An 11486-nucleotide genomic window follows, 5' to 3' on the forward strand; every position below is an offset into this window, starting at 1 on the left:
TGGCCATGGCAAATGGCAAATACTATTCATTTTTTTGTTTTTTTAACAAATTTTTTTACCTAAACAATTAATTTGGATAATATTTTCGGATACGATGAATAAGAAATATTAACAAAACATTAAAAATACAAGACATATTAAGAAACATTTAAAAAAAATATTAGAAATGCAAGAAATATTAACAAAATATTGAAAATGCAAGAAACATTTAAACAAAACAAAAAATAGGACATTAAAATTAATAAAACGAAAATTACAAATATTATACCTAATAGTTAAGATTTTCCTCGCTTCTATGGTTGTCCCTCGCTTTTGCCAAGACATCTCTCCATTTCCCCAACTCTTTATTGAGAATTTTTCACATACTAGACAATGCCATTTCCGTATGGATCGAACTCGATCTTTCACAAAATTCGGTATGAATTTTTCTCCACATATGACAGAATTTCATCTCATTGCCCGTGACGGGACAATGATTAATTTGGACCCAACACTGACACAACAAAACATCTTCCTTGATGCTCCATGCCCCTCCGGTTTCGATAGAAGAAGCCATAAGATGATAAAGAAAAATAAAATTTGATAGTGAATAGTGAATAATAGTTGAAGGAGAAGAAAATGTATGAGGATTTGGTGTTAAAAGTGAAGAGTATTGGTTGGTATTTATAGAGAAAAAAATCATTAATTTTGGGGTTTTTTTTTTTTTTTAAAATTAGAATTTTTTTTCATAATTTTATTGCAAAAAAAATTGGCTGATGTTGGATTGGAGGACAAAAAGCAATCGGAGCACCCAGAGGCCACCACATGGCTACTAGCAGTTGGCAGATACGTCAAAGCGAGCGTTGAAATTTTTTTACCGTTGGCCTGTGCAACAAACACGCCAATGATAAAAAAAATTTAAACTCAAGGGTTGACGCCAACTTGGCGTCAGCGATTACTTCAGCGAAAACGCAGGTTGGAGCTCGGGCTCACCTTGCCTTCAGGCCAGCCCAGTCCCTTGAGACCCATAGCCTGCCAGGGCAAAACTGGGCCGCTAGAAACAAAAAATGGGCTCTCGCCCCCAACCCTAACAGCTGGAATGGCTCTAAGCTGGCCTAATATCTGGCCGATTCGATGACTCGGCTAGAGTTGTTCGAGTTGTCATTCCTCTAAAACTTATGTTGCATGGACACGGATACGGGGACACGGAAATGTGATATGACGACACAGTGACACGGCAATTAAAATAATAATAAACTTATAAATATTAAAAAAATAATTCATATTCAATATTTTAAATACAATAGTTTTATGAGCAATTTTAAGAAATGAAACTGCCATTCACTTTCACCCATTTTCTGATACTTTTCATCCCTTTCAAAAAGGGGTGTGGTAGTTAAAATGTACAATAATATTTTAAATCATTAAAAAAAACTTAAAATTATCTAAAACAAAAAAACAAAGTATCATCAGACCCACCTCCCCATTCTCTCTCTCTCTCTCTCACATCGCAACCCTCCTCCACATCTCCTTTTTTCCCCGGTTCACCTTCTCCCTCCCTTTTGCCTATTTTTTCAAATTCAATTGGGAAAGTTTCAAGCAGAGGCTTCAGTTGAAACTGTGATTGTGGGTGGGTTCAGCTCTCTCTCTATCTATCCCTTCTATGGTTATTTTCTCAATCTGTCTGGTTCTCAATCGGGAAAGTTTCAAACAGAGGCTTCTATGTTCAGCATCTTCGATCTCTTCCTCCTCTGAGATAGAGTTTTTATTTTTTAAATTGCAACAGAATCCCCGCCGTGTCTTGACCTTGGGTTGACCTTGTCCCCAGCGTATCTTGACCGTGTCCAAAGCGTATCGTATCCAAATGAGTATCCAATACGGGATACGCCACTAAATTTGCGTATTCATACCCCTCAAAATTTTCCAGGAAAAAAAACCTTCAAAATTCAAGAAACTCGTCCTAAACTCCCAAAACCTTGTTCAGCCAGCAACAGAAATGTCTGTCTCCTTCACTTCCGCTCAACTCTTCTTTCACAAACCTCTCTTCTCTGTAAGTCTCTCTCTCTCTCTCTCTCTCTCTCTCTCTCTCTCTGTTTATTATCGATTTGGGCTAATGGTTTGTATTGCAGCTGCAGAGCCTTTTTGTGAAGCAACGAGCACCTGGGTTTTGGAGAAGACCACAGGCTTTGAGGAGTCTTGTGGTCAGAGCAGGCCCAAAGAAGATATCTTTTGGTACAGAAAGCAGGGAGGCCTTACAAGCTGGGATAGATAAGCTTGCTGATGCTGTTTCTCTGACCTTAGGACCTAAAGGTATCTGGCTTTTCATCTTTTTTCATTATTAACTCTTTCCAAAGCATATTGTCTTCTAATCTATTATGATGTATTTTCTTATCTTGTACTAGTAGAGACCCAAGTAAATGAAAGTTGCTCAGTTGTTGCATGACATACAAAGAGTCGTGATTGTTTGTTGCCATATGTTAGAAGTTGTAGTAAACTTTTTGAATTCAGTCAGTGTAGCTAGTATTATATGATACCTTTCTTTCTTTAGTTAGAGGCTGACCATTTAATTGCATGGTTTTGCTAAATGTTGGTTTGTTGTCATACCAAAAAGATTCATAGTTGATTTAGTTGGTCGACCCTTCAGCTTATCTGGAATAATCATGACACATATTATTCCAAGGACTTGGAAGTGTTTCACATATGAGACAAATTGAGGCCTGCGTGAATCTTATTGGCGATGCTATGTGATATGAAACTAAAAGATGCACCAAATTGAGAATAATGCAAATTGTTTTTGGGTTTAGACTTTTGTAAATAATTAAGTGGTGATTCCATTTACACGAGCATTGTTGATTGATCTTAAGTGAAACATGCAGGACGTAATGTTGTTCTTTCTGAGTCTGAAACACTGAAAGTGATTAATGATGGTGTAACAATTGTTCAATCCATAGAGCTATCAGATACAATTGAGAACGTCGGAGCAATGCTAATCCAAGAGGTCATACATAGTTGCTAGATAGTTATCTTACAGAAGCTTATGTTGGTGCATTTCCGAGCATAAATTTATGACTTTTAGATCTTTACTGTTTTACTTGCAGGTTGCAAGTAAAATGAATAGTTTGGCTGGTGATGGTACCACCACAGCAATCATTTTGACAAGAGAAATGATCAAAGGTGGACTGTTGGCAGTAGCTTTTGGGGCAAACCCAATTTCTTTGAAGAAAGGAATGGATAAGACTCTGAATGAGTTGGTCAAGGTCTTGAAGAAGAAGAGTCTTCCCGTAAAAGGAAGGAAAGATATTAAAGGTGATCATTTCTTGTCATTCAAATTACATTAGATTAGAATCACTTTTCAAGCGTTCTTTAATCTCTCTTATTTCTTTTAGATACAGTACAATATTTATAGCGTTTTCCCCTTTTTGCAGCTGTGGCCTCAATTTCTGCTGGAAATGATGAATTCATAGGGAACTTGATTGCTGAAGCTATTGATAAGATTGGCCCTGATGGAGTAATCTCAATTGAGTCATCCTCATCATTTGAAACGTCTATTTTAGTTGAAGAAGGACTGAAGGTAATTAAAATGATTTTCTCCCAGTAAAAAAGATGACAAAGTCTATAAACCTATGAATTAAAAATTGAACTATTCTGATAATGGGAATTTTCATGAGGAAATGATCAGATGGCAACACACACACACACGCGCGCGCACACACACACACATATATATGTAGCTCTTTTTGAAGTCCTATAGATAATTTTTAAATGTTAAATATCACAAAGGAAATCTCATACTAGAGCTAGAGTTAGGTTCTGGTTGATTGTTTTATTTCTTTAATTTCTGTTAGAAGTCTTGTTTAAACAACAAATATTTCAAGTGAATTGGTTTGTGATTTGTACATCTTTCGAGTATCTCTTAGTACCCATTCTTATGCATGCATTGAATCTTTTATTTTTTGTCCAGTACAGTTTGACAAGGGGTACATGTCCTCCCACTTCATTACCAACCAGGAAAGATCTGTTGTGGAGTTTGACAAAGCTAAGGTCCTAGTAACTGATCAAAAGATTTCTACTGTTAAAGAAATTGTTCCTTTACTGGAAAAGACAACCCAATTGAGTATCCCGCTACTAATCATTGCAGAGGATATCTCAAAGCAAGTTCTGGAAACATTAGTGGTGAACAAAATGCAGGGTTTACTTAATGTTGCTGTTGTTAAATGTCCTGGATTTGGAGAGGGAAAGAAAGCTCTTTTGCAAGATATTGCACTCATGACAGGTAAACATATTTAGTATATGCCAACCTTTAGCCGTCTTTCTTACACACATCCAGCTATATAATTATGAGAGAATTTGATGCAAGCACCATTTACTAACATGGCATTTGATGATTACATAAATTTTATTTATCAAAAATATTAATCTGCTAGTTACAAAGATTTTAAGAGAGTTCAATAAAAACCCCAAATAAAAAAGACCTTTCAAGAAAACAGGAAGATCAAGTTATTCACCTCAACTTCCGTAGCTGCTATTAAGGTCTATAAAACGACGTGTCAGACTACTAACATTTCTGCATGAAAATATAACACTATTTGTTATGCTTCTTCTCATAAGAAAATAATTTGCATTGCAACTTTCAGGTGCTGATTTTCTCTCTGGAGATTTTGGTCTGACCCTTGAAAGTGCAACATCAGATCAACTTGGAGTTGCAAGAAGAGTGACAATAACAAGTAATTCAACAACAATAGTTGCTGACCCTTCTACTAAAGCCGAGATTCAGGCAAGAATATTGCAGATCAAGAAGGATCTGGCAGAAACAGAAAATGCATACCTGTCGAGAAAGCTCTCTGAAAGAATTGCCAAACTTTGCGGTGGAGTTGCCGTAATTAAGGTCTGTGATATGAAAGAGCTACAATATCTGATATCAAGTGTGTAGAAAATGTTTTTTTTTTAAATTTATTCATATGCGTTTTTTAGTGTTCTTTTTCATTCCTATATGATTGTTCATTTGTGCTGCAAACTGGACAAAGCTTATTGTTTGTTGGCCTTCTTTTAACCTCTATAGAAAATTTAGTGAATCTTTTCAACTAATGTTTTTTTCTCAACTTTTTTTTCTTTCTATTTTTATCATTACTTTATTATTAATTGGTGTACCTGTCCCTTAGGTAGGAGCACATACTGAGGTGGAACTTGAAGATCGCAAACTCAGAATTGAGGATGCAAAGAATGCTACATTTGCTGCTATGGAGGAAGGGGTGGTGCCTGGTGGCGGCGCAACATACGTACATCTGTCCGAATTCATTCCTGTCATAAAGAATTCTATGGAAGATACAGATGAGCAGATAGGTGCTGACCTTGTGGCGAAGGTGGGGGTCTCCATTTCTTTCCTTGACTCGCACACACAAACTGGCACATTATTAACGTGCATGCACGCACATGCAGACATGGACACGTTTGTTGTTATTTTTGTTTTTGTATTATATTCAGTTGTGCCTTGTAGGCCTGTACCTTTTTTTATGCAAGTAAGAAGATCTTTCAATGTCTGAACTGCAGGCTCTACTTGCTCCTGCAAAATCAATTGCAACTAATGCAGGGGATGATGGAGAAGTTGTTGTGGAGAAGACGAAAAGTTGTGATTGGAGAGTTGGGTACAATGCAATGAATGGCAGTTATGAAGATCTTCCAGATGCAGGAGTTATAGATCCTTGTAGGGTTTCAAGATGTGCCCTTCAGATTGCAGTCTCCATTGCTGGGGTGGTTCTTACAACTCAAGCTGTATTGGTGGAGAAAACGAGGAAGAAAAAGCCAGCTGTTCCTTTTGTTCCTGGAATAACTCCTCAGTGAATGTAGTCAAGAGAACTAGATGAAAGCTGAGAAAGAGTCCACCTGGACTTTTTTATCCCATGCTTTGCAAAGAAGCTTTGGAACTCAAGTACGACTTGATCTGGATTTAATATGAAGATGAAACAAGCTCTTGAAGTTGTGGAAGAGCTAAAAAGACTGTTGCATCAGAACTTCAGTCATGAGAGCTTGAAAATCTGCGGTAAAGAGTTTGCAAAGGTGGCAAAGGTCATCCTTGCAGTGTACACCCAAGTTGCAAACTGTATTTCTTCCAATCAAGGTTTTGTTCATTATGAGTTTTGAATAGCATGTAATAAACAGTTACCTTAGTTCATATGCGACAAACAGTTGCTTGTACAGTAGTACCTATGTTTTCATCCCTTTAGTTCATATGGAATAAACATTTGCTTGAACCTTTGTTAACTTTAAAATACATTGAATAGTATGGTTTCCCGAATGAAAGGTCTCTTTAGTTAAAGTTGATTATAGCTTTTTTTCCTGGAAAGATGTATTGATAATGCTAACCCTCAACTAATTTCTCCCATATTTCTTCAAGAATGTTGCTTTTCCTTTCAATACGTGTAAAAGTTTGTTCTTTGATTAACTTAGGAAACCACTAAGAAAAGGTTGAACTGGTATTTTTTTTTCATGAAAAGCAAACTACACTACTTGAAAACTAGGCCGCTTCTTCTTCCAGGGGTGGTCTGTCAGTTTTCCTCCACACACTGCACCTGCATCCTTGTCTTTGTCCCAACCTCTTTGTCTGCTTTCTTGTGGAGTAGCAGAGTGATGAGACCATGGGAGCTATTAGGGACGATTTACCCGTGCCTGGAGGACCGCATAGAAGATACTGTCGATTCCAAACCTTTCCCACCCTTTGATAGAACTCTCTCCTCTTAGCAGACCTATCTAAATCCTCCACAACTGCCATCTTCAGATCTGGGTCCATGGCCACGGTCAAATGTTGCAGAGTTATTTCGAAATTCGGTTTCATCCAATTTGATCTTAGAACCATCTGAGCTTGCAATTGTGCAGCTTCACAATCTTTGCTTCCTCGTTCATGACCTTAAATCTCTCCATTAAATAAGGAAGGCAAGCAGACTGCTCCCCTTTGTCCTTGTAGCCCACGTCAAAGGAAAACTCGAACTCTTTTTTCTTGGACAGGGCATTGAGCTTCCATTTGAGCTCAATGCCTTCATGTGTGTCCTCAAACTGTTGGATAAACTGCCGTTTTGTCTGCTGAGCTTTTAAATGAGTTTCAATTTGGGGCCTAAATTTTTATTTTCTAAGCCACTTTAGGTTATGAACTTTTTTAAATAGGTCAAAGTGAGCCACGTTAGTCAGATATGGTAACTGAAATACAAGACAATTGTTGTATCTGAGTTGAAATTACATGTTTTTCCGAAAACAATATGCCCAATTGTTTCTCTCTTACTAAATAAAATATGTTAATTGTTTGTTTTCACCTTCATATTCATCTTCTTCCTGATACTCATCTTTCCCTTGGTTTTTCTTTTGCTTTAACAGTGTGATTAAACCTTGAAGAGCAACTTCAGGCTCCTCACTCTTCATCAGCTGCTCTGCCACTTGTGCAGGAGTGACCTTTGTTTTCTTCAGAAGGCTTTCAATCTCCTCAAACAAAAGGTGCTTCTGTTCACAAGTTGTGGAGAGGTAATTAAAAGCCAAACTTTTGAAGCCTTCGTAGGTGCAATACGACATGTGGATGTGCAAGTCCATTCGTCCCGAACGCAGCAATGCAGGGTCAAGCTTGCTCTTGTGATTGGTAGTGAACACAACGATTCTCTCCTCTCCACAACTTGACCAAAGCCCATCTATGAAGTTTAGCAGTCCAGATAGTGTAAGCTGTGTGACAAAAGAAAAGCCAATTTAAATAGCACATCAAAGTCAAGCGTAATATACATAACAGAAATTGCCCATGTTACTAAAGAATCTTTCATTGCAGATACAATTTGTAAACTACCAACCTGATTGCCTTCTAACTCAGGCTTTCTGATGCCATTAGCATTTTTTCGATCTTGCACCCCCGGCTGGCTACAATCTATATCCTCAATAACAAGGATCGACTTGTTTGATGTTGACAGCAATACTTTTCTCAGTTCCATATCTGTTTTCAAATGTGTGAGTTGCAAATCATAAACATCAAACTTGAGGTAATTAGCCATGGCAGCTATTAGGGATGATTTCCCAGTGCCTGGAGGACCATATAGAAGGTACCCACGCTTCCAAGCCCTTCCCACACTTTGATAGAACTCTTTCCTCTTAACAAACCTGTCCAAGTCCTCCAAAACCGTTTTCTTCAGCTCTGGTTCCATGGCTACCGTCTGGAATGTTGCGGGGTGTTCGAGATTGATTGCCTCCCATCTTATTTTAAAAGCATCTATTCTCACAAGTGTATGGAGCTTGACAATCTTCCTTTCGTTTTTCATAGCCTCAAATGTCTCTAAAACATAAGGCAAGTACAAATTTATTACCTTTTCCTTGTGCTGCAAGTCAAATACAAGCTCAAAGTGTTGCTTTTGCTCTGGCTTGAAAGCTGAGGAAGTGCTAGAACTACTGGATCTCTTTGACATGGAATTGAATTTCCATTTCAGCGGAACTCCTTCATACATGTCATCAAACTCTTGGTTGTTTGCAAAGTTGACAGTTAAACTAGTCTCTCTCCAAGTTTGTGAAATCTTCAGAATCTGAGTTGAAGGGCTGATCTTGCTCTGCAAGTAAAGCGCAGAAGCATCATAAACTTTATTTCTAGTACTTGTACCATGGTACTCTTCAATTTGCAGGGTCATGGCCTTAATCAGCCAACGTTTGAAGAAGCCATGGAGGATCAACAGAGGAAATCTCAACATGGGCAGTAAGTAGCAGTCCATGGCCTTGGACCAAACAAGCATCAAGTAAACAACCACATTGGAAGCACAAGCTGCAGGTATTTTTTTAAAAGAATCCATGGCTGCCCAAAACCCAAGTAAATCCTAATTTGAAAAGCCTAAATTAGAAATGATCAAAAGAGAGAGAGATACTTGGGTCTGAAAGGTGTTTGTTTGGTACTGTATCTGTATGTGAAGATTGCTTTTGAAGGTCAAAATACTATGAAGAGCAGATGAAGTCTGCAGTCAATGGGGACAATGGGAAGAAGAGAAGAAACTAAAACTTATTTTGTGGCTATTTTTAAGTCTTCGTCAACAGAATTCTACCTACTAAAGAAAAGTATGTACTGTGCTGCAAATGAAAGTTCCATTTTCTTGTCATAGCATCTTCGACCAATATGTTAAATTACATATAAAAACAAAATTTACAGGAATTTAAAAACCGCAAGTGCCATGATGAATGTTATTTTAATATTTTCTCATGACCGAACCTCACCATTGATAATTTTCTTTTAAAAACTTTTAATAATATGAGCTCCATTTACAATTAAAAATTGAAAACAAAAAATAATATGTTATTTGACATTTGGAAAGTATTTATTAACATTTTGCATGAAATCTCCATTAAGATGCTCTTACTTGTCGTACCCGATATTTCTTTTGCTTTACCAAAAGCAATTCCCAGAAAATGACAAACAACGAAATGAAAGCACCGAAAAAGGACTGAAAAATCAAAGAAAACAAATAACCATAGGAGTTATTTACACTAAGGGCTCGTTGGATAATGTTTTCGGATAATTTTTTTGAAAATATTTTATAAGAATGTAAACGAGAAAACGAAGTTGCATTTTCAGGATTCGAAAATACGTCTGGTAGATTAATTGGAAAACAAATTCAGAAAATAAAAACAGTGAAAACTATATGGTAATACAATTTGAGAATAATAATACGTGATTTGTTTTTTAGGTGTATTTTTGCTAATTTCAGTTCTAATTTTTTTAATTATGACATCTTTAGAGGCTAAAATTATTATAAACAATATAAAAAAAAGTAAAGCCCAAAAACTATCTTATCTCCTTTCTTCTTCTTTTTTTCCTCCTTTTGCTCCTTTTCTCTCTTTCTTCCTCTTTTCTTCTCCCTTTTCTTCGCAAAATTAAAATAATTAATTATTGATTCATAATCTATATTATGAACAAATTCTATTTGGTACAAGTAAGAACACCAAGATCAATTGCAAATCATATTTGACAATTCAACAAATCAAGCCGAAGGATGGTCTGTTGCGAAGAGCAAAGGTTGGCTAAGCTAAAGGATGGTCTAATGTGCAAGAGACAATGATTTGTAGGGTTAGTTAATGGAATTTTATTTAGGTAGGTTGGGGGTATCTGGCGCCTGTTTGGTTGGTCTAGGGTATTAATTCCAGCTATAAAATATCAAGTGACTTGGGTTATAGCCCACGTTAGCCAGCCCATAGGACCGTCTCTCTCTCTCTCTCTCTCTCTCTCTCTCTCTACTAATTAATGGTTGTGGTGGTTTGATTGGGTGGTGATGGTGGTTGAGCTGGTTATGTGGTGGTTCGATTGAGTGATGATGGTGGTTGAGCCGGGTATGTGGTGGTTCTTCTTCCTATCTCTATTTTGTTTTTCTTTTCTTCTTCCTCTGTATTTTTTTCTTCTTAGTTTGCATATTAAATTTGTGTGATTTTGGGTCGAAGAGGATGGGTGTTATTCCTGTTGGTGGGTTTATCGGTTGTCAAGAGAGATGGGATGCATTCTCGTGTCTTCAAAACACTTTGTGTCGCAGCTTCTGAGTCTCGAGGTTTAGAGTTGTGGGATTATGTATCCTACCTATACAAATGCACATAATGAAATTATCTTTTATTCTAATCACATTCATTTTAATATAATTCTACTACTAATCCTACCCACCAAACAAGATGTAATGGTTTTGAGCAAATGGATAGTTAATCTTCATCAAGTGTCTAATGAAATTGAAACCCACTTGGAACTTTTTTTCTTTTTCTATTTTTCCCTTTGGGTTGCTACCACTGTCCAAAAAATCTTCCGACCCATGGATAGATTAGAGCTTGTCAAATTGGTCCAAGTTTGAAGAGGGCTCGGGCTTCAAGGACTTAGTATCAAGTTGGGTCAACCCGACCCATTTTATCAAAGCCCAATTAGAACCCATAATACGTTATCACATAAGCAAATTTTATAATCCTATAATTATCTTACCTGTGAAATACCCAAATGAGGCCCACTAATTTTATGACTACCATCATAATATTGAAGGCCACAAAGACAATAATCATTATTATAAAAATCTTTAAAATTGATTTCTGCAGTTTTTGCATCCTACAATCTCTCACACACTCACCCTAAAATAGTGAAATAAAATAAAATAAATATGTAATGATGGTTGCTTAATGTCCAAGCCAAGTATGTCTTCCACCTTATAAATGACAAGGAGTGCATCCTTCTAAATATATATACCCACATCATCAAAAAGTCAAGCTATTCATATAGAATATAATAAAAATAAATTTAATATATATGTGGCAATAATAATATCATGGGTGCCACTAAGCTGTACACTTTAGGTTCAATCATTTGTATTGTTGCTACTCAAAATCAAGTGATTGCTATTCGAAATGTACCTTAAAAGTAAAATAATTCACATTTCTAACTATTAATTTTTAAATACATAGAGGGAATTTTAAAATATATATATATATATATATATATATGGCCTCATATTTTTACCCTATGATGTAATAATTTGAATTTG

At 36.5% G+C, this 11486-nt stretch overlaps 2 protein-coding genes across 2 annotated transcripts; one reads left to right on the plus strand and one right to left on the minus strand.

The window, feature by feature from the left end:
• The first annotated feature begins 1466 nt into the window (after positions 1-1466).
• LOC117626592 (chaperonin 60 subunit alpha 2, chloroplastic) lies at positions 1467-6276 on the plus strand. Its single transcript, XM_034358340.1, has 9 exons — positions 1467-2029; positions 2109-2289; positions 2856-2977; positions 3078-3285; positions 3405-3550; positions 3946-4252; positions 4614-4864; positions 5139-5339; positions 5527-6276. The coding sequence occupies exons 1-9, from the start codon at positions 1976-1978 to the stop codon at positions 5815-5817; spliced, it is 1761 nt and encodes a 586-aa protein (XP_034214231.1). The 5' UTR covers positions 1467-1975; the 3' UTR covers positions 5818-6276.
• A 926-nt stretch (positions 6277-7202) lies between these two features.
• LOC117625803 (AAA-ATPase At3g50940-like) lies at positions 7203-8938 on the minus strand. Its single transcript, XM_034357366.1, has 2 exons — positions 7800-8938; positions 7203-7677 (listed from the first exon to the last, which is right to left on the minus strand). The coding sequence occupies exons 1-2, from the start codon at positions 8778-8780 to the stop codon at positions 7249-7251; spliced, it is 1410 nt and encodes a 469-aa protein (XP_034213257.1). The 5' UTR covers positions 8781-8938; the 3' UTR covers positions 7203-7248.
• Positions 8939-11486: the final 2548 nt, after the last annotated feature.

This window comes from Prunus dulcis, chromosome 4, assembly GCF_902201215.1.
Source record: "Prunus dulcis chromosome 4, ALMONDv2, whole genome shotgun sequence".
NCBI lineage: Eukaryota > Viridiplantae > Streptophyta > Magnoliopsida > Rosales > Rosaceae > Prunus > Prunus dulcis.

What these genes read in the sequence shown, in the direction of transcription:
- LOC117626592 (XM_034358340.1), top strand. Translation starts at nt 1,976, where the DNA reads ATGTCTGTCTCCTTCACTTCCGCTCAACTCTTCTTTCACAAACCTCTC. An exon ending in TAGTTGAAGAAGGACTGAAG is followed by an intron (nt 3,551 to 3,945) that starts GTAATTAAAATG and finishes TGTCCAGTACAG; the next exon opens with TTTGACAAGGGGTACATGTC. An exon ending in GTGCTGACCTTGTGGCGAAG is followed by an intron (nt 5,340 to 5,526) that starts GTGGGGGTCTCC and finishes TCTGAACTGCAG; the next exon opens with GCTCTACTTGCTCCTGCAAA.
- LOC117625803 (XM_034357366.1), bottom strand. Translation starts at nt 8,780, where the DNA reads ATGGATTCTTTTAAAAAAATACCTGCAGCTTGTGCTTCCAATGTGGTT. An exon ending in CTGAGTTAGAAGGCAATCAG is followed by an intron (nt 7,678 to 7,799) that starts GTTGGTAGTTTA and finishes TTTGTCACACAG; the next exon opens with CTTACACTATCTGGACTGCT.